General features: G+C 37.4%; 1 protein-coding gene across 2 annotated transcripts in view; it reads left to right on the top strand.

Annotated features, from left to right (window-relative positions):
• Positions 1 to 18948, top strand: part of LOC139731013 (fatty acyl-CoA reductase 1-like) — a 31750-nt gene extending 12802 nt beyond the window's left edge. Inside the window, exons 2-14 of one of the 2 annotated variants that reach the window (XM_071641890.1) lie at positions 4353 to 4574; positions 4971 to 5146; positions 7170 to 7242; positions 7961 to 8067; positions 8927 to 9104; positions 9516 to 9560; positions 10083 to 10201; positions 10749 to 10816; positions 11229 to 11307; positions 11800 to 11889; positions 12506 to 12635; positions 13467 to 13594; positions 14734 to 18948. In XM_071641890.1, coding sequence (XP_071497991.1) covers positions 4380 to 4574; positions 4971 to 5146; positions 7170 to 7242; positions 7961 to 8067; positions 8927 to 9104; positions 9516 to 9560; positions 10083 to 10201; positions 10749 to 10816; positions 11229 to 11307; positions 11800 to 11889; positions 12506 to 12635; positions 13467 to 13594; positions 14734 to 14902 — 1557 coding nt within the window. In that variant the 5' untranslated portion in view covers positions 4353 to 4379 and the 3' untranslated portion in view covers positions 14903 to 18948. Of the gene's footprint in view, positions 1 to 4349; positions 4575 to 4970; positions 5147 to 7169; positions 7243 to 7960; positions 8068 to 8926; positions 9105 to 9515; positions 9561 to 10082; positions 10202 to 10748; positions 10817 to 11228; positions 11308 to 11799; positions 11890 to 12505; positions 12636 to 13466; positions 13595 to 14733 lie in introns of both variants that reach the window. The other variant, XM_071641889.1, reaches the window with a different exon arrangement.
• Positions 18949 to 23275: the final 4327 nt, after the last annotated feature.

The raw sequence follows: 23275 nt of genomic DNA, 5'->3' as shown, positions 1-23275 counted from the left end.
AAAAATGTCTATTCAGAGAAATCAGCAAACTTGAGGATATAAGAGCTAGATTATGCACATATTAGATATGCCAGGTACTTGTCAAGAGTATAAGTGCTGGTAGTGGTACACAAGCAATTCTTTTTTTTTTTTTCCCCCTTCTTCTCTTTCTTACGGACAAGGATATTGCAAGGCTAAGCCTACGATGATGTATCGGCCAGACTTTGAGGTTTCTGATTACTCTGTGTATGGTTTATAGTCAGCTCACACAACATTTAATTTTAGCCTAATTTCAAGACTCTCATTAGAGATTGCAGCATTTTAATTTTTCTCTCTTTTTTTTAAAAGTAAGATTAGATTTTAAAAAATCATTAAAAAACAGACTTGGAATGGTAAGAAATTTACTGAATCTGAATTTTTCACATAACGCTGAATAGTGATGATGGTCTTAACCCCATGCTGAACAAATCAAGTGAGCTGATGATGTCATCACCTCAACTCTTCACTCCACCCTGAACTATCTTAAAGGTCCTGTTTACCTTTGGGAGCAGTGATTTAAAAAATGTTCAAGATATCACTTTTGATGCATATCGGTGTAGATCAGTTGTATCACAAAACATCCTACCATACATTTTCTTTTGGAATAAAGCCTAACTGTAGGTATAAGGAGATATCACTATTTTTCTCATTAAACTATAACTTTAGATGGTTTAGTCTGGAAGCATTTTTGTTTTAATTATTCACATTTTTTATGTTTAACAATACTTAACATTGGTTGTTTCCATCCCTAACTCACATTTTAGAACTATTTTGAAGCACTAGTGCTGGGTTTTTGTTTCATCTGCAATGATATATCATATGGTAAATTAATGATATGGTAAATTATGCCTAAACTCTCACACTGTAGAGGGAGAAGCAAGGCCACTTATACATAGATCTATGACTGAAGGATGACACCTAGGCCTTGATACCATTAGTAAACAGAGGACAGCTAGCTGAATAAACAAGTCTGAAGGTGCAACTATATTAATGGGACCTGTGTAATGATGGTATAGGCTAAAGCATGCCCTCGAATTAGTAGATAAGAATATGTTGTTAAAAAAAATAGCAACAGCAACCCTTTCCCCTTGTAAGCAAAAGTATCACAACAAACCTGTGATGTACACTGTAAGGTCACTTAAATCTATAACGGAAGAATGATACAAGCCTTGAGAGCATTAGTAAACAGAGAACAACCATGCTGGATAGACACGTCTGCGATAGGACCCATGATATAGTATAGGCTAAAGCATGCCCTCGAATAAGTAGTAGTAAGAGTATGGTCAAAAAGTCTTGCCTGTCACAGAGGAATACCAAAGATACATGATACAAATCACTGGGAGACTCGTTGGGGTGTTCACTTGTTACATAACCTCATCTTATTTGTATGTTGGTGCTGTTACATAGCATCACCATTTGTAAGAAAGGGTGAAACATTGGGATAACCACAACTTTGTTATTGTACGTCTGATTCTGATGAACCTTTTGTCATTTGTTAGCTTTGTTTTTATTAGACTGTTTATTAAAGTGAGCTTAAATGCTGTGTGGATTTGCACTTTCAAGTATACTCAGTAGTTATGCAAAGGTGATACAGCTTGTATCCTGTATGGCTGTTCTGTTTCGTAGCTCTCAAAGAAAACAGTTTACTATATCAAATATCAAACTAGTGTAGTAGCTTTCAAGTGAGGCGAAATAGGGTTCCACAGAGATTGATTATCAGAGGAATATAAACAATTGAAAAATAAAAACAACAACTAAGCATGTCATTGAAGTTCAGAAGTTGGCATTCCATATCCCATAGAAACTGGTCACATCTCTCTGATGATTACTATTAGACCTTAACGTCACGCTTTTCTGCTGCCAAATTTTACAGAGATATGAAAAAAAAACCAACCCCAAAACAGAGTGACGCAAGACAGTTTAAGAAACTGACAAATAAACAAAGCTTGGTTGTGAGGATATTATTATTATTCATTATCTAAATCCTCTATCTTGACCATAGACATGTTTTCAGTTCGTACTTGATAATGAAGACCAAAATAGTTCCAGGTGCCTATTCTTGGCCATACGCAAACAGACAGGTCTTCATTTAATAGAAAATTAAGCACACATTTGGACTATTTTTATCCTTCTCAAGCTATTTGTGGCTTTTTTAACTGGAACAGATTTGTGTAATCCTGCTTTAATTTCCACTGAAATCTTCTTAGTCTGTTATTAAGTCTGTCTCCTGTGACTCAAAGCTATTGGTACCAGTTTACTCTTGTGTTTACCTTACCCAAACATTCCCTAGTGGATTTCACAAGGAATTAGTGTAACCACAAAGGTGTGAGAAGCGTTTCCATTGGTCAGCATCTACCCACACATGAGTATGGCCGATTTGATTGGTCGAAATAAACGGAATTCAGTGATAACTGATATGGATACGATGCGAGTTTTTTTTTTTTCTTGTCCATTTTCATTGCGACTGCATTTAATCAGCAATGAAACGGATATGGAGTATTTGCATTGCTTAAAAAAGATCCACTACGCAAAACTCCTGTGCCCCTACCCCCCCCCCCAAAAAAAAAAAAAAAAATCCTTGGAAAATAACACACGTGGTAACCTGCTTAAATACAGCTCCAGGTTCAGTTTGGATCAGATGTGAATGCCACTGCATTGCTTGACGGATAATAGAATGTTGTCAGCATCTGATTTGCACCTGGGAGGTCTGTGATCGTTGTATGTGAGGATTTCTGTCAACTGAAGCATTATTGTGCCACAAATCCCTATTGTGGAAACAGTTTGACTACTGTTCGAGGAAGTCAAGTGCTGAAATATTTCGCTCGTGCTACATCAATACAAGAGACTCTTCACTGACGACGCTGCATATCACCCATCTGAAGGGTGAAGGCTCCTCTTGCTGTTAGTGGAAAGAATCTATTCTTGAGCTTGTAAATCAAAATGCCCTGCTTTGATGACAATACTCCTGTCTGTGCTCCCCTAGATGGGGACCGCACATCAGGGGCTCCTGGTATGGTTCAGGTTTCCAGTGAGGAGTTTGCTATGGTAAGCAACCAGAAAGTGGTGAATTGCTGAAAGATTTTTATTTCTTGTGTTCTTTTTCATGGCCAGTTCTTATTGCCATAGTTTGGTCTGTTCATATACATGTACACGTATGTGATATTAACCACTGTAATAACAAACCCACACCAAGGTTCGACCTCCCGTGCCAAAATTTGACCACACGCAAAAGCAAAGGTTTTACATGTAGCCGGCAGTTTAATTTTGGACGGCGTTATGGTCGAATATGGGCAGATTGCTTTACTCTTTCTGTTGTACTTGTATCTCATTCCCATCTTATATTTGCACTTTTTACACAAAGGATATTCATTATACAGTGTATGTAGCAGTCTTGTTAGTCTGTGGTTTGCCTTGGTACTTGAAGTTTCAGACACACTGATGTACTTTTAAAAAACAGTTCCTCTTTTTAAGATTGTCAAGAGAAATAAAAAAAAAAAAATTATCTACTGTAGGCTTGAAAATGGAGCTCCTTACTAGTTGTCATCAGTTTCATTGAAACGAACATCCATGTTGACTGGTTTGTTGTTTCTTTGATTCCAGTGGATACATAATACTAACACTGTCAAAAGAGTACACTTGAGATATTACACACATTATTAGCCATGCGTTTCATTGTTTATGCACTTGGGGCTTGTCAATGTGCTGTGGTGCATGCCTGAAGCATATAACATCATCGATCTTTATAAAGGTCATACATTGAATACATCTCAAAGCATGTACATTGTACTCAGGTGATTTTGTGTATTGTGTAATCAGGAGACCCCCAAGACATATATTTGATCACACATTATATCTCACATCAGAAGAGACACAGTGTAGAGAAAGAGAGAGAAAGAGAGAGAACACAAAAAAAATTGATAGCCAGTCTCTTTGCTATTTGCCAAGAAATATGTTCTGCTGCGCAGCACATTACTACTTACTATTGTTGCATCATAAAACTTATATATCTTTATACTGACACTGGACACTAATGGTAAAGAAAGCAATTTTAAAGCAATCAGTGGGTTGTAATGAAAATTACATTTTAGATGTTATTTCAGCATAACTTCAAATATTTCTTATAATCCTTTACCTCAAACGATATTGTATATTTGCATTCCTGAAACAGACAACTCTTCAGAGCAACAATCCCAACTGGAACAGGTTCCAAAGAGTGTGTGTGCTGTATTCAACATGTGTCATATTCTTTTTTTCCTGACTAATTTTATTCCCCTCCTCTGTTCTGTACCTGGAGTAACAGAGACCATGCATTTTCTGGCAATTTTTTGTAGAAGCTAAGCGCCCCAACCACCACCGGCGGCATGGCCCACTGCTCCATCGCCGACTTCTATGCTGGCAAGACCCTGATGGTCACCGGCTCCACAGGTTTCATTGGCAAGGTGATGCTGGAGAAGCTAATGAGATGCTGTCCTGACATCAAGAAGGTTTTCCTCCTCATTCGGCCCAAGTCTGGCCAACGAGCGGCAGCTCGCATTGACGAAATCACCTCAGGCATGGTATGCATCCAAATCATTAGTGTGGCATGAGTAGAAATCAAAACATTTTTTATCATGACCAATCTTATTTTGTTGTCAATTGCTCAGAACTAGACACAAATGAAATAAAATCTTGGTTACTTTTGAATATTTGAAAAATATTTGCCCTTCAAACCTCATTGAGAACATTTGAATATTCAGCATGTTGATTCAGATGAAAACGTTAATGAAATTTGATGCACATTTTTTTTTGTCCTGGCATATGTATAACTTTGATAGTGCCAATGACACTAGCCATCTGTCAGTGATCATCTGCAAAAGAAAGAAAAGTTTAAAAAAAAGGATGTACGCAGTCCATTTCTTATAATTTGTTCTTATATCTGGGGTGTTAAACCCTTTCTGTCTGGAACTTTACAGTTGTTTGACAATGTCCGAGCTGCCCAGCCAAACTTCAAGTCCAAACTAGTCCCCATTGAGAGTGATCTGACTGAACCAGATCTGTTGCTCAGTGAAGCGGACGTCAAACTTCTACAAGAAGAGGTGGAACTTGTGTTCCATGTCGCTGCAACCGTCAGATTTGATGAGAAGCTGTCGTAAGTCCATCTTTACTCACTTGTTTTATAGGAGAAGTAAAACTTACAAAATATGGAATAGGATGGTTACACATTTAAATTCCATGTATTTTCATTAGTGCTGTCTTCGCACTTGGAATAAATTCCATGTGTTCTGTGAAACTTTGAAAAAATTTCTGTAATTTGATGTATCTGGCAAATAATAGCAAGAATCTCATTCAGTGTATAATTTATCTACCAAAAAATCAATTAAAATGACACAAACTTTAAACATATCAAACTTCCAATTAAATGAAAAGTAAGATTAATGATAGCATGAACTCATATGGGGAAAAAAAACAAATTTCTTCGAAAAACTCTTTGTGAGCAGCTAGGTAGTAAAGGTAACCTCCAGTACGGAGAATATCATTCTATTGAAACAGTTTAAAGTCCAAAAATCTTTCCATTTCATTGATCGTATGTTTTGTAGACACTTTCCAATCATATGTCTGGCTCGGGCTATAACACGCAAAAGATATAATGTCAAATATTTGCACACTCTTGAACTGTGATACCGGCTTTGACATTGCCGAAAATGAAGTGACAAGCAACCTAAGTTTGTGACTGTAAAATCGGAGAATCAGTGCCAAAGCAATTTCAGAATGTAATATAAAGTTCGTTCCACCTCCATGCACTTCACACCCACTCATAAATGCGGTAATGATCATACTATGTACTATATAAACCAGGCTGATTTCGTCTTTTGAGGAGATATAACGTTGAAGTCAGTGACATAATTTGAGGCAGCAGTGTACAGAGGTTGTAAAAAGAAGCAATTGAAGGACTCTGGTCATATTCTGATCTATTACTTTATTTCCACGGTTATGTTTCTCCAATAATTTCAGTATAGGTACAGCTGTAGGATGTCAGTGAACCTCTTCCACTCCCAATACAGTCTGCTCTATCATTGCCATGCCAGGCAAGGCTGAATATACACTAAAACAAAAGAAAAGGAAAAAAAAGATGTTAGTGTTTTAATACCCATGTAAATCAACTCTCATTCAATGCAAGGATTCTGAATGCTGCTTCTAAATATCTGTACCCCTACAATCTTAAATCTGAAATCAATGATTAACTGCTGAGATGAGATAGGCAGTTATTCTGTAATCTTTGGATTTGTGCAGAACTCATACCATCATGCCAAAGTAGAGTTCACACAGAATGCGGACACAGGTAAATGTCTATGGACAATAATGTCAGAGGTCTGTCTTTCATCCACTCTGTTAAAGGCACAGATCAAAGACCACTGTTGGAGGAAAAAGAAGAAAGGAAAGGTTGAATAATGGAAAGGTTCATTATCTTTTTACACTTATCGATGACTGTAGATGACCTTCAGAAAAGCTAAGAAAGGGTCAAGAATCTCGAGTGATTCAATCGTGCAGCTATGGAATCACAAAGGGAACAAAGTCTGATTTTCTGTTATTTGCTTTTCAGCTATGTGTATGTGTAGTGCTAATATGACTTACATAATCATGGATAAATTCGGAGAGATTAGAAAACCTTTAGTGTGCCTATTTCAAGCCATCATGCACGTGCATGTGTTCACAGATACTGTAACTGGTAGATAGTACTACACCTACTGTATATGCCATATATTTAGCGAGTCAGAATTTTCGCGAATCGGGACCTCCCGACGATTTTGCGAGTGGTTAAATTGGCGATTGTGGAGTACAATGCTGAAGAGAAAAATGTATGTAAATACGTGCCCGTCACATTCATATCGGGATCAGAGTCAATATTTTCGTGTGTCTTTAAATTTGTGAATAGTGTCCGACTCACGAAATTACAAAAATAAAAACCTCGCAAAATATTTGGCGTATACAGTACATTGGAATGATCCCCGGAAGTGTGACATGGAAGGTTGAAAGAGAAAGGAAAAGAAATACCCCCTTCCCATTAGGATTGTATCTTTTGTGCATACATTTTAGAATAAAAGACAGCAAATTTAGTTCTGTAGAATTGATAATGACTCAAACTTGTTTTTTGTGTGTTTATTGTCTTGAAGGTTGTCGTTGAGACTCAACGTTCATGCTACAAGGAAAGTCATTCAGCTGTGCAGGGGAATGAAGAAATTGCAGGTAAAAAAATTGGCAAGTTTAGCATTGACAGGGATATTTGCACCGAGGAGAAAGTATTTTTCCATGGAAACTTATGTTCAGGCAACATATTGGTGAAATTCTGGACAAATTCTAATGAAAGGGATGAGTTTTTGCTGTCTTGATGTCAGTGGCTATGAAAATAAATCTCTCTAGGTCATGACATTTTGGCAATTGAGTAGTTTTTCCTCTATCTACTCTGCCCTGAGAGTTTATTATCAGAGATTTATTCTAATTTACAAGTGTACATGATGGAATAGACTTACAATTCTACATTTGAGAATGAGCAAGAATGCAGTGTATGCTTGTATGTATAAACATTCATTTCAAGTGTTCCCACCACAATAAGGAGGATGTCATACCCCCTACTGAACGGACATAAAATGTTTTCTTGCTAGGTAGTGTAACAACTTCAGTGGGTTGGAAAATGGATATAAACTATGGACTGCTTGTGCCATCGTGAGTGTTAGTGAAAACAGTATTAAGGACAAACCTTTACTGCCGTATGGCGGACTTGAACGGGCCCTGGGATGATCTCCAGTGGAAGTTTTACTGGTATGGTTACTACATGTAAGTTTACTCTAAAGTGAGGGGCATTGTGAAAACTCACAATCTTGACAAATTTTGTACGGATTAGGTTTGATATAAGTATGAATAGTGATTTTAGATTTGTACGCTCTTGTGAAATTTTTCTTTCAAGGTACTGCAACATGTCTCGACTGCCTACGCCAACTGTGACAGATCAAAGATTGACGAGGTTGTGTACCCACCACCTGTCGACCCATACAAGATTCTAGATGCTGTCGAGTAAGTCTTCCAGAGATTGTTGCCTCTGTAGTCCTCTTCCTCCTCTTTTTTGTACTTCTGTTCCTTGTCCTTGTCCTCCTTGTCCTTCTTCTCCTCCTCCCCTTCCTCTTCCTTCTCTTTCCTCCTTCCTCCCTCCTCATCCTCTACTATAGAAGTAATAGCTGACACAGATGTCAGAAATATGGAGAATCAAATTTATGCAATATTGTTGATGCTGTTTAAGTACTACAGGTAAGTACAATGATTTGTGGAAAAAATACTATCATCTTCTCCTCAGTTGTGCTCAAATGGAAGAATAAAGTCAACATAAGTTTCAACATGGAGGGTATCAAAGTTTGTGCTTGCTAATTGACATCTTTTATATTGCTTTTACAAAGGCTTGCATAAGTTTAAATGAAGAAAAGTTCTTCCTTTTAGGAAATTATGTTTAAATGATTAAAAAAGAAAGGTCATATGATCTATGGCATTACATTTAAGAGATTTTGATGTGTCATAATATTTACAATTTTGTGTAAAAGATATTGTGCAAGTTCAGGTATTATGCTTCTTTTTGGCAGCAGTGTAATGTTGTATATGGTTTCTCTTGTCTTTTGTGATGAAATGTGAGACTACATCAAAAGTCCTGTCATTTCTCAAAAGCTGTATGTATAAAGTACAAGAACGGTGCTTTTGTTATTATAAACCAGAAATGCATGCGAAAGTTCTTGTCTACACTATATGTGTTGAATGCCAGTGGCCATTCATGTAAATGTCATGCTGCAAAAATATCTTGCTTTACAGCATTTCTTTGTGGCGGAATGGTTTGTTTGTGCTAGAAACTTTAAAAGTGCATTTTGTCTGTTTGCTCCTGATGTACCAGATGGATGTCAGAGGACATGATACAAACATTAACGCCCAAGCTGCTGGGGAAGCGGCCCAACACATACACCTTCACCAAGGCCCTGGCTGAATACATTGTGGTGGAGGAGGGCAGGGGGTTGCCAATTTGCATCACACGACCATCGATCGTTGGAGCATCGTGGAAAGAACCTTTCCCTGTAAGTTTTGAAAAGGGATTATTGTGTTTAGAAAGAGATCAACGTGTTAATATTACTATTCGGTGCACAAAAATAAAAGTGTTTACAGGAATTTGTTACTTTGCTGGATTTCTTGTTCACATTGTGGTAAATCAGTATGAAAATTGAAGGTATAATCAATTTGTTGGTACAACCCCCAATTTCCAGCATATTATGGACAGTGTTTTTGCATTCTTTTTTGACATATTTTCATCAAAACCTGTCACTCCCATACCTTTGTCCAGTAAACTTCATTGTAAAACCAGGAATGAGTACTGGTTGAAAATCGCCTGTTACTGTAAGAATGTAGTGTGTCATATTCATGTTTAGTGAGAACTTCATTCAAGGAAACATCAAATCATTCATGTGGGTCCAATTCTTCTTCTTTTCCAGGGATGGATTGACAACTTCAATGGACCAAGTGGAATATTCATAGCTGTAAGTAATGTGTTACTTGATTGATATATTGGAAAGGGAGGAGAGACCTAAACATGCAGTGTGTACAATGATGACAGTGATTAAAGTGAAGATGTCTTCACATTCTTTAAAGCAAACTTAATGCTCTTAGTAGCATCATTAACCATGCTACTAGTCTTCGCTAGATTGTCTTCGCAATTCAAAATATCAGATGTTGAGAATGGGACTCCATTATGATGGCTTTGTTAGAGGGGGGAGGGGGGGAAGAAATAATCTCTCTCATGTACCAACTAACAACTTTGCATTTGTTTTAAACATATCACTGTCTTTAACATATAACTTGATTAGATTTGAAGCTTACTTATTTGATTTTGATAATCTGTTATAATGTTGATATTGATACCAGGATCTTCTGCTGGGGGTACATCTTTTCTTGAATACTTTTATTTTTAATTGCAGACTGTTTCAGAGGTTTGCTGTGTACTTGGTACTCACAAGTGTCTGATGAGACTTCTCATAACTTTTTTTTCAATCCCACCTCAGGTTGGCAAGGGACTCCTGCGTATGATGATAGGCGATGCTGAAGCCATTGTGGATATCTCACCTGTGGACTTTGTGGTCAACATGATGATCGCAGCAACATGGCACACAGGAGTTCAAAAGTGAGTGATTTTGTTTAACATAAACTAGACATCAGACCACAGTCAGCTGGATTATATTACATTACGGCGATATAAGATATTGCTCTATGGGAATATGTGAATGTCAATTTTTTATCATTTGGTGGGGGGGGGGGGGTAGAAGATATGGAAATATAGAAATTAAAGAGTGAAAAATAGGATGATCTGTTGTTTTATTGCCTCCCTTCTGTTTGTGTGTCTGATTAATTTTGAATATGATATCTGGTTCAGTGGATGCTATTTAAGTAGGAGATGTAAATGGATAAAGATATCAGAATTATCTTTGTAATCAACATTTTGAAGAAAAAAAAAAACCAAACAAACACTACATTAGCAATAATATTCTGCAGTTGTTGCTGAGTATGAGTGGGATATAAAAGTGAACACCACATTGTATTATGTTGGCTTGGTTTTTTTTTGCCCGAGTAAAAAAATTTCTGAAGTACCATCCATCGATTCTGATGTTGCTGAGCAAATAAAGGACATTATAAATGAACATGTCTGTATGTTATACCATCTCTTTCAACAGACCTCCCTCAATCCCAGTGTACAATTGTGTCACAAGCCCAGTGAACCCAGCGCGATGGAGTGCTGTAGGTGAGAGATTGTAGTCTAAATACCCTAGTCTATTTGCTGATGATTTGATGGTGTTTGTAACATTTAAAGGAGAATGAAGCCTAAATATATATAATCTTTGTATTGTTTTCCATACACGATGTCAAGAACTGTAGTAGTCACATCCAGCAATGGCTGCATCCAAAACCTTAACAATTCAAAACTTTTGAACAAATTGTAGGATTTTCCTCAAACTTCAATGATGTGTTCTACTAATGATGTTTGTAACATACAACCTAAGTTGCAAAATGTTTTGTGAACAGTAATATATGTTCAGAAGGCTCTTGCTACCTTCTTAATTGCAGAGGAAAATATTGCTACTGTTTTATATAATATACATCAGTGGAGTATATCTTCGAGAGAGAAATAATTTTCTTTTGCACTTCTGTGACAGAAATTGTTCCAGACCTGTACAACAGGATTCCGCTGGAGAAGGTGTTCAGACGGCCCAGTGCATGCCTCACCAAGAATCCGTAAGAGTCACTCTAATCCTCATCATAATCCTCGTCACCAATTCACTCTTGATTTGCTGCTTCTGTTCTGTGCCAATTTATGAGCAGTTTATGAAAATGTATGGAATGTCTGTACAGAGAACTACATGTATTCTGGCCAATTAAACTTTTGTTTTAACATTATTATTATTCATTGTAGTTTTGCTGAGGAAGAAAAGCAGTAGATTTTAAAACTTACAACAATGGTGAAAGATGTTCATCTCGAGATTCTTTCAATTAAGCAGTTATTGGGTTAGCTAGATATATTGATATTGGTTGTGTATAACTGTAAAGAGGCAGTTGAGTTCATTTATATATCTGCAACTTGCTTTATGTTTAGCTGTTGCTACAAAGAATGTTATGAGCATGTGAAGCAGTCTTAATAGAATTGAGTCAATGAAATTGATGATGTGTGTGCATGGTCCTCAGGTTTGTCAACTCCTGTCTCACATATTTTTCTACCTTTTCATCCAGGATGGCCTTTGAGTACTTCAACATGGTTGGTGCCAAAATCCCTGCCTATCTCATCGACTGCTACCTGAGGCTTCGAGGCAAGAAACCTATGTAAGTCGATGACTTTCAGAGGGCATAACATCACATAACAACATTTGCATGTTTGCATATGGGGTGATATTTTCATTATCAGTTACAAAATGCTGCGAGGCATCAGTCGTACATTAACCAGGACATACTGATAGTTATTTCTGTAATATCAAAACAACTCATTATCTTACATATGGCAAAATAAAATTTGTTAACAGTACACATAATTTCTCACAGATTGTATTATCCTGTGGTTTAAACATCTATATAGGGTTTAATTTGGATCATGTGTTAGAGTACAAATGTGTAAGTGTGTGAAAATTCTTGGAATTAAAAAAAAAAATCATACAGAGAAGACCAAGATATTTCTATGCTAAACATGGACTTAATGCCATAAGATACTTGACTCTCAAGCAAGCTCACTGAAGACAGAGTAATGATTCAAATAATTGCAGCTGTATCACAACTGTTACCATGAAAACTAATCAGTGTATCACATCTATTGCTAGCAGCTTATATTATGGGATCATGGCAGAAGATGCTTATATTCTGAATATATTTCCTTTTGTCTGAATGATGTAGCACTGAAATTACTTTTTATCTATTGTTTTCACCATCTTGTTCTTGTTATTTTCAGGATGGCAAGAATGAACTCAAAGATCACTAAGATGGCGCACACACTCAAGTACTTCACTACCAACACGTGGGAGTGGACCAATCAGAACACAGCAGCCCTCTCAGCGGCCATGAGTGAGGAAGATAGAAAGGTTAGTCCTCACTCCCTCTTAATAGCCCCCTCTTTCCCTTTGCTCCTTGCTGGCATCGTTTTTAGGCCCTACGTATGGGGCTCAATCTTTGACTGCAATTATCTGAAGTCATTCGCTACGGTGTCACTAACAACTACTGTAAAACGAAGAATGCTCATGTGCATTTTAATTTCGGGAATTTGGTGAGAGCCAAGATTCACGAAATTAAAATGCACGCAAAGGCTCTTGTCTACACTGTATGCATTGAATGCCAGAGGCACTTGGTGAAAATTTCATGCCGTGAAAAAGGCTTTCCGTTCAATTCACTAAAATTGCATGCCACAAAAAATGTCATGTGTTTCAGTATGCTGCCAATATTTAGTATTTGGCATGCTAAGTGAGTCTAAACTTTCCCCAATTTTTAACCAAAATATGATGTGTGCCTACAAATAATGTTTTTGACTGTGCATCAGCATGCTTTTTGATATGGAGAGGCTGGTAGCCCAACTGTGTGCAAAACATAGATGTCACTTTTTTGCACTTTAAAAGCTCAAGCTAAGTGACTTTTGTAATACATTTGGGTTTATTTCTGATGTGAACCTGATATAGTGTGTGACATTGACTACTTTATCCTGATATCATCGCTATTTTTTTTTTTGGGGGGGGGGGGGGGTGGGGATTGACCCCTGCAAATGGTTCAATATCAGCCAATTGTATGTTACTTATGCTTGAATATCAAATATGGGCACTTGGTCTCTCACTAACTCGATGTATTTTTTGTTTGTCCTATCTTTTTGTTGTGATCTTTGTGATCTATCCTATAAAATGTTATTGTGATGATTCTCCGTGTAGACATACTTCATTGACGTGAGGCCGCTCCACTGGCCGTCTTACCTGGAGGCTTACTGCCTGGGCACCAAGCGATTTGTCCTCAACGAAGATATGAACAGCCTCCCTTCAGCTAGAGGACACATCAGGATGTGAGTATTTTACATGGGATAAAGACATGTTGAAAGATGGAGTGGGTTTGAACAACAATGCCACTACACAGCTATTTAATGCCATTGTGCCATTTACGTCATTTAGAATGTAAAATGCTGTATTATTTCCCATTTTTCCAACAAAGTGGAAGCATGGTCCTCAGTGCTTTGCTTTGTACTTTGCAGGAGAATCTACAGTTCTTACACACTGTTGTAAAGAGACATAGTCATTTCTTCAACAGAGTCCAGAAAGATCACATTTGAGTCCTTCTTCCATATTTCAAGACAAATTTTGAGAATGATGGGATTGATGTTTTGATGAGGTGGCCAACAGAAGCTAGTTTTCACCACCAATTAGATACCATACTTCTCAGTTTGTAAACACGCAAATAACAAGAATACAACTTTCAGATTTTTTGTCTTGATTTCAAGATTTTATGCCCTGTTTCATATACGGTCAACCTCTCCTAAGTCGAATCTATTTGGATTGAAGAAATAGCTTGAACTTAGAAAAAATTCGACTTATGAGGGATTAAAATCAGTAGAATATAAAGAGAAGAAGACTTGAAAAGACCTTCGACTTGGGGATTATTTGACTAAAGCGAGGTCGACTATAGCAAGGTTGACTGTATTTGACTGCTATTGTCACAGACAGCAACACTAGTAGATTTGCTCGGCAGTGCTTAGATACTCTTAGCTCTTTTCACTTCATTCTGCAGTGTGAATACAGAAACAGAAGGTTGCGTTACTTCCCTCTGATGATGAGGTACTGCATATGCTGTATATATAGCAAGTCCAATTTTTCATGAATTGGGACTTCTGACATTTTAGTGTCTGGTTAAATTTACAGATGTGGAGTACAGCAATGGATGAAGAAATGTACACCTTTACGTCGTAATCATGTTGAGAAAAGAGTTGATATTTCTGTATATTTTAGATTCGCAAAAAGCACCCGAATTCACCAAAAAAACAAAAACAAAAACAAAAACCAGAGCGCTTCATTGTTTATCCCTCTCCCTACCAGAATCTCAAATACCATAAACTTTGTACATTCCCTCCATTTTCCTATAAGCAGTAGTTTGGTAAGGGCTTACATCACCAGAGGCAAATTTTTATATCATTTGTGTCTTCTCCCACAGGCTTCGCAACATCCGCTGGATGTTCAACACCTTCCTCCTCGTGATCATCTGGAGGTTCCTCATCGCCCGATCCCAGCTGGCGCGCAACCTGTGGGCCTTCGTCATGAACATCTTTTTCCGCTTCCTGCGCTATTGTCGTGTTACCAGCACCATTGCCCGTGTCCACTGAAAGACAACTTTGCCCCCATGCCGCATGGAACCGTTTTGCAGGGGAAGACCGTCTTTCGACCTCCAGCTTCTTTCTGGTAACGCAACTCTGGTGTCGGGTTGGTGTGGTAGCACCAAACTGTTTCGTAGAGGGCAGGTGGAAAACCCACACGACTTTGCTTAAAGTCATTGCACTCTTCATTCTGGCCCTTCTTTCTCTTTATGTCAGTGTTGTGAGTGACACGATGGAATTGTTGCTGTTGTCGTCTAGTCGTCCTGAAGCTTGGTTTGTTTGCATGTGTTAGTCTCAGTGTCCAGACTGTTTTATAAAAACAGTGAAGTGCAATCTACAGATTTAGTAGGATGCAGTTTTCTTGTGTATTTATATCAAATTATATTCTGCATCTTTTCTATGTCAAAGACACATACTTTATGAATATCATTTGGCTCGCAGGCATGCACCGTCTTGTTTTTCTTTACAAGTTTGAGGAAGATGTCTCAGAAGTGATGAAGCTTTGAGAGAGTTAAAACAAAAATGCCAAATAAATGTCTTGTGTTTAGATTTGTGCATATTGTAATCTGTAATTCCTCGTATTTTAAGATGAATTTATGCTTTTGAACTCCTAAAACAGATTTCAGGCACATAAATCAATCCACGGCAGGTTTCTGTCTGATGACTAGATAAAGAAATTTCTTCAAATGTGTGTTTGACGAACTACTAAGCAAGTTTGGTTCTTTTTTCTATCAACCCATTCTATGTTGGTTGGTTGTTTGTATTTTGTGTAATCATTTGTATTTTATGCATATTGTCTCTCTCAAAAGATGAGAAAGTTGTTTGATTTATATCATGCTGTCTTGCAGCCAAAAGTATTGGAAAATGATAAAATATCTGCAAAGAGCTATTCATTTTTTTCTTTTTATATTCCTTTGTTTTTACCTGATGGTGCATGGCAAAAGGTTGGACAGACTTTGTACATTATGCCAACCCATTATAAGTAGATATTTCTATCCTATCATTATGTTCTCCATTGAGGAGTGCAATGGCTGTGATGTGACACATTTATGTAAGGTGGTTCTGGCTGGTCTGTACATGACGAGCACTGGTATAGCAGTGCCCTGACGACTGACAGATTACCTGGAAACCTTGCTCTTCTTGGAATTGGAAGAATGGAAAGGGACAAGCTGTGCACAATGAGAAACTTTCTGGTCATTTAATTTTGCTTGTCGTGCATTTTCTGAGTGTCTGAATCAATCCATATGGCCATCATGCAAGACACATCTCCCTCTGGCCTTTGTGGAGACTCTTTAAGTAATGTTTGCTGGTGACAATTTGTTAATTGCAATAGATAGAGAAAGAAAACACTTCTTTTCTTTTCATTTTAGTAAATGGTTCAAAAAATGCTAAGAATCCATCATGTTTGATATATGCAGGCAAAAAAAAAAGGTACAGTCATAGATTACCCAAGTATCGTGTGTGTTTCTGTTTTGTTTCGAGTTGATACTGTGAACTTTGCACTCTAATATTTTAGAGCTATTCAAAGTGTGTGGTTTGATAAGTCTGGATGTGAAATGGCCAGAATGGCGACAATCTGTGTTAGCTTTTCTTGATGTCAACAGGCCCTGGAATTGAATTCCAGAACAAGTCTATAAATACTGACCTTTTGTTGGTTGGTTTAGGACTTGGGCGTGTTTTGTGAGAGTTATGGTCGGTGTATTGAATGTGAGAGTGAAAATGGAAGCACAGCCGTGATTGTACTAGGTTGAGCTATTGGTGTCCACTTTGTGAGGATCTTTGACTTCAAGCCCATTGATTAAGGATGGATGAATGTAAAACTTGTACAGAGTAATATATTTTCCCCTCATTTCCTCTGTAAATAGTGTACATAAACCGAAGGTTGACTGTCGCGGGTCAGTCTAAATGTAGCAACTTCAATTAGCAGCCATTGTATGTACTTGTATATAAGTACTGTGTGATGAAAAGAGTACAGTGTTTAACAAAGCATGATTTTTTCTTATATCCGATCAAGGGTGTAATATATCATTTGCTGTGTAGTTCATGGCATATCAATGCAATTGTTGTACTTTGTACTCCATCAAATTGATGTATTTAATATGCAATGCATATTATTTGTGGAAAGATAGTGTAAGTCATCACCATAGGCAAACAGAACCCAGTGTAACTGAACAGATGTGTACAACCTCTTGCACATATTATAGCAACCGCTGTTTGGAAAGATAAACAACCGCAGACTTTGCCAATATATCTACACATTCCATGTATGTCTAAAATATAGCTTCTGAGGCATTGAGTGATATGAAAGATTAAAAGTTTAACCCATGTTTTGCCAAGTCTGTTTATATTTATGGAGTGCCATATGGGTGTATCCTCCTATACTATAGTAGCATGTGACAATCATTATTTTACACCTGTGTATGCCATGATGGTGCTGGCGGTTGTAATTCAGTAGACTCACTATCACAGACTCGCAACTGTCACAGACAGATTCTATTTACAGTGGCCATTGTATCATGTGGATTACAGTGTGCACACAGATGGCACAAATGTATACTGTATTCATAGCTCGCTCCATTCACAAGAAGAACTGTGAATGGAGTCACTATGCTGGGATTTAACCCCCTCAGTACCACTACCAATGAAGTTCATTGCTATTCCATAGGGTATGGCTGTCAGTTGTAACAACTGAGTTAAACACTGGTCTTTACCATCAAGAGAAGTCATACGCTAATTGATTAGCATCTCGATTCTAGCTTACCATCTTTCTTGTGCACTCATGGTGCTAGTTTTGAATATGGATATTAAAAGATTTGAGTGTCCAGTCAGCCAAGCACATTATGGCAATTTAAATCCATGTTTCTATGCCTCAATCCCTCCCTTGATAGCCTCATAGTTAATGTGGTGGTATACCCTTCACCTGGTAATTTCATGTGCATGTGTTTACAGCAATGCATTGATATTATGGGGTAGTTCTTGTGATCGATTCCTGTCTGTCAAATTTCAGCCAAAATATACCTGCAATCCAATGCATGCATGACCTGAGGCCATTTGTCGCACAACACGTTATTCTAATAGTAGTCAGTGAAGTGGTACACAATGAAGTACAATCTTACAATGAAGTACACTCTGCTCAAGTAAAGATTTCAAGTAAATTGTATTCCAAGGCGTAGACAACTTTAATCTTTCTTTTCTTCAAATGAAATAGATGTGAGTGATGTTCACTTGATACAGTTGCATTGTTCTGAAAAGGTTGATGATTAAGAAGGGAATCAGCACAAACATGTAACATTCATTGGATGAATGATTTTACTTGTCAAAAGACCAAGGGGCACGTTTAATTCAGAGAGAGCAAATAACAAGAATTTTTTTTTCTGTGACCTGTTTGACAAAGATGTTCATATCTTGAGTTTCAAAGTGTCAGCGTCCAACGGTGTCATCGTAAAGTGAAGAGTGCAATTGCTCCTCTGCATGTTTATTGATGCAATATCTGCCTTCTCTCACTGTGACATGGAGGACATCGTGGCACAATTTATGATTCAATGGAGAAACTGGCTACCTAAGCAAATAATCAGTCTGTGTGAATAAAGTTTTGTGACCAATTTCATTTGTCACAAGTGGCATCTTTTGAAATAAAACTGCATGCTCAGATACATGTATTTGCCTCAAACTCTCATACATGTATTTGCCTCAAACTCTCATACTATTAAATGATACTACATGTACTTTTTATAGCAAGGCTTTTCAGTGGTACAAACATAATTATACCAATAGGGCTGGACGTTTCTTGACTTAGCTCTCCATTGTGTATTGTAGTGATTGACTACATTATAAGTGCAGTTTCACTAATATGAAGAATATGAGAAAGCAGAATTTATTTGCTATTTGGTTACTAAAGATCAGTATTCATTTAATGCAGTTTTAAGTACGGTGTAAGGCTACCCTGAAACTAGAAACAAATATAGCTACTATTGATTAGCGGTCATTTTGAATGTGAAATGAATGTTGAACTTCATTCGTTTTTAATATAGTATATATACAATGTACAAAATCTGATAGGAAATATGAAAATAAATGCATTCTCAACTTATAACTTGCCTGAGTGTATACTGACCATTTTCTTGAACTGATGTCTCTATGTACCATCTCATGTACTGTGTGCATGTGGGCAAGACAGTGTATATTAATATACAAATAATGAATGTTTATGAGTGAAATGGACAATATTTCATGAGGTGAAAGATGAATGATCCTCTCAACTTGGCTGTGCCTCGTTGAATGGATCAATAATTTCATCTTTCACCGAATTAAATACTGTAAAAGTGGTTTCTTTCGCGTACAGAAACTTTCGCGGTTTCCATCGGTGCCGACTTTTTCGCGTGTGTTTAAATTCGCGCTCGGTAATGATAGAGTTGTAACAAGCCACGAGTTCGAAACATTTTCGCGTGATGTTAAATTCGCGGTTCAACCTCAAAGCGCGAAAAGCGCGAAAATAAAACCACCGCGAAAGAAACCACTTATACAGTATTCTGTCCATTGCACAAATGAAAAACATTATTTGTTTTATATAACATCTAAAGTATATCCTTGTCATTTGATGTCTTATGAATTCAGAAACAAGAGAGAATGTGCAAGATCTGAGATCGAGAGAATGCTCACAGAGCGCTTTATGCTAGCCGCTGTCCGTTAATATGCTTGATCACATGCACACTATAAACCAAGCGTTTTACGTAATATGTAGTGTGCAGGGCTCTCGGCGTGCGTGCAATTAAGCAAATTGCATGGATCCAAGATTGCACCGTTAAATGGAGCCACAACTGCGTGAATGATGACATAATAATGGTGCAAATGATCGATATCAAACAACCAATCAAATGACAAGATCTATTTAGGTGTTATATGATACATGATAATGTTCACATGTGGAGGGTTGCATGAAAGTACAAAACCTACACATAATTCTATGAATTAATTATTTTTTTTTTTCTGGTAAACAAAGAAGCCATCATAGAGCATTTCATATACATGTACATACAGTGGCGGATCCAGGCGGGGGCGCACTGGGTGCACGCCCCCCTTTACTTCTTGTTAAAACAAAAAATTAAAAAAAACAGGGGCGCATGCGCCCCCCCCCCCCTTCACGGAATCCCTGGATCCGCCCCTGTAATAAACATATAGTATAGAAATATTTCCATACTGATGGGGGGGGGGGGGGGAGGGGCGACATTTCATGAAGTGTTTTGTCGGACAAATTTGCTCTCAGCCAATCGGATGCAAGGATTTTAGTAGCCTATATAATAGTTTGTCAGAAAAAATACCTGACAAAACACACTTCATCATGAATTAATGCCACCCAGCAGGGCACCTTTTCATGAAAGATGTCAGTGTCCGATTTCAGTAAAATTCGTGGTTTTGATTGGCTGAGAAGTACTGGTCACTGACTGTTTATATATGCGTTGTTGTCAGAACTGACAATTTGTCAGGGCTGTCAAGTTTCATGAACCGGTGCCCAGTGCTCATGACAGAGTTGATAATGCAACAACTCGAGAGACGTGATCAGAATTTATGCAATGAATGCAAGGCCAAGTTTGAAGCTGTAAATGGATGGGTACATAGCTTTGTTTTTGTTTTTTTTTATATCTCAGCCATTTCAAAACTGATTTTCATTAAATAAACTTTTAATTCCTCTTAGAATAAGTAGAATCCCTATAGTTCTGGTCGAGATGGGGATTCAGGTTTCAACTTTTTGTGAGATAATTAGAAACCATGTTTATGAAATATATTAAAGAGCATACCATTCTAAGAGGATCTAAATATCTATTTGATGAAAATCAGGGTTGAAATGGCTGAGATATATGCAAAACAAAATGGTCCTAATAAAAGATGTTGTCCCACCTTTTATCAGGACCTCTTTGTTTCACTTTGTTTTTGGATATCTCAGCCATTTCCAAACCGATGTAGAATTCTATATCAAATAAACTTTCAATTCCTCTTAGAATTGTATGCATTAGTCGGGAAAGTGCATTATTACCTAAATGAGGTAGTTTTCTTCTTCTAGGTTTCGCCATTCACTTTACATGTAAACATTCCGGTCAATCACAAACAGGAGACATTCACAAATCCGGGACATACGCACCGCAGAAGAACGCCAATAAATCAACTCATACAAGGTCGACCTCTTCCAGCAGCACTACGCGTCAAACAATGATGAGTCCATTTGTGCTCAATAACTGTACATACAGTAAACCTCGCATGAGTCGAAGCTCTCGGGACTGACAAAAATGCGTCGACTTAAGTGAAATTCGACTCTCGCGAGAGTCGATCTTTTTTTCGACTCACAGTTATGTACATGTATTATAGTACATTTGCATGCATGTGTGTGTGTGTGTGTGCGTTGCTTGTGTGTGTTTGCATTCAAATTTGTCTGTTCTTGAAGATAATGTTCTCATTTTGTTCTAACTTGAACATGGAATTAGTATCAATACTAGTAGTTCTGTAGTTCTGTGAATGTCTGCGCTAATGTGGCAATGTGCATGTGCTATGTCTATGGTGCAACATAGGTAGCCATCTCTGTCAACCTACCCTGAAACAAACACTCTCCCAGGCCCATCTAGTGGGGTGGCTTAGTGACAAATATACTGATAATCGTGACACGCCGGACAAAAGTGTCATTTTTTCCTCAGACATTTGTATATATATGAGGATCAAAATTAGGGGGTGCTCCAAGAAATCCGCCAACAGAAAAAATTAGAAAATACCCTTAATTTGTACATAACAATAATGTCTGAATTCAAAGACTATACACAGGGCATTCGCCAGGTTTCTGTACAATGCAATGCAATGCAATGTACATGGTTGCTAGTCTTAAAATTCAGACCCTTAATACGACATATTATGTGCATGTTTACAATAATACACCGTTTTTACTGGTTTTCCTATAGTAACAGGTGGTTTAGTCTGTGTTGCAGACCTGAGGGAGGTGTGCTGGAACAGTCCAGTTTTCTTAAGCACCTTTTCATTAAATGATTTTATATTATTTCTGGTAAAGGATTTTTTTAGTACTGTCTACCTCCTGTAGAGAAATGGCGAAGAGTGAAGTGTGACTCTGACTCAGATACTTTAAATCTTGGGCAATGACTGAACCAGGTGTAGGACGTATGTCACAGCTCATTTTTTTCTCCCAGTACCACTAGTTTACCAGTAGAAGAGCTGCATATTCCATTGAGAACTGAAGGTTTTGGGTATTGCCCTACATATTTCCAAACAAATTTAACCCGTTTCCTCCAAGATTGTGTGAATTCCATATTAGCGCAGGGATTACCCGGTTCCCGCAAGCAATTTTTATAGTCCGCACTTCCCCTCTCTATAGGTTTCTTATTTCTTATGGGGGTTATTCAAACGTTCAAAAAGGGTAACAGTTTGTTTTCACAGATGAAGTTGAATTTAGACAATCTGAATATTTTAAATATATATTTATATTTGTAATTTCACTCATAAAGACTTAAAGCGGTTTGAATATTTTTGGTCTGATAGCTATGTACAGACACGTTATTCAAAAGTAAAAGCAATGTTTGAATCACAATATAATATGACAAAATTCCCGACCCCAAAGGCGGTTGATTCTATGATGCTTTATGTCAAAGTACAATGTACATTCCACCAAAAATACATGTGATTGATAGGAGGAAAAAGTATGGTACATTAAAAACAACAATAGTTCAACTAACCCCTAATAGTCCAGCAGCATATGATTGTTAAGTTTTATCGCCTTGTCAATTGAAGATGATGTTACATAATGACAATTATCAAAGTCAGCAAGATCTACTTGTATATCAAGAAACCAAAAAGAAGGGGTGGGATGGGGTGGGGAGAGAAGAATGAAGTAAGTTATCGGTATCCGTAGTTTTGGTTTTCAGTATATTAATTTTAATTTCTTTAATTCCCGTTAGGTCACCATGGATTGGAGAGTTTGTGTACTAGTACTCTGCCAGGAACAAACACAAGAAAAACTTAAAGGTCCTATGTATACTTTTGGGAGAGTGACTTGAAAAAATTTTTCAGGATATCACATATCATGCATAATATTATGTGTAGGTCTGGGGGCATTTCATGAAGCATTTTGTCCGACGAGTTGTCAGACAAATTTGCTCTCTGCCAATCAGATGCAAGGATTTCTGTAGCTTGTAACAGTTTGTCAGAAAAATATCCGACCAAACTGCTTCATGAAATGCCCCCCATGTTGTATTAGAAGACATCCTACCATACAGTTTTTGCAATCAAAGCAAACATATAAGGAGATATCAGTATTTTTCTCATTAAAGTATAAATTTTGGACGGTTTAGTCTGGAAACATGTTATTATAAAAATATTGTTCACATTTTG

The sequence above is a fragment of the Diadema antillarum genome, unplaced genomic scaffold, assembly GCF_040938485.1.
Source record: "Diadema antillarum isolate AM-2024a unplaced genomic scaffold, OU_Dant_1.0 seq00000348_RagTag, whole genome shotgun sequence".
In the NCBI taxonomy this organism is placed as follows: Eukaryota; Metazoa; Echinodermata; class Echinoidea; order Diadematoida; family Diadematidae; genus Diadema; species Diadema antillarum.
This window is presented reverse-complemented; position numbering and strand designations above follow the sequence as displayed.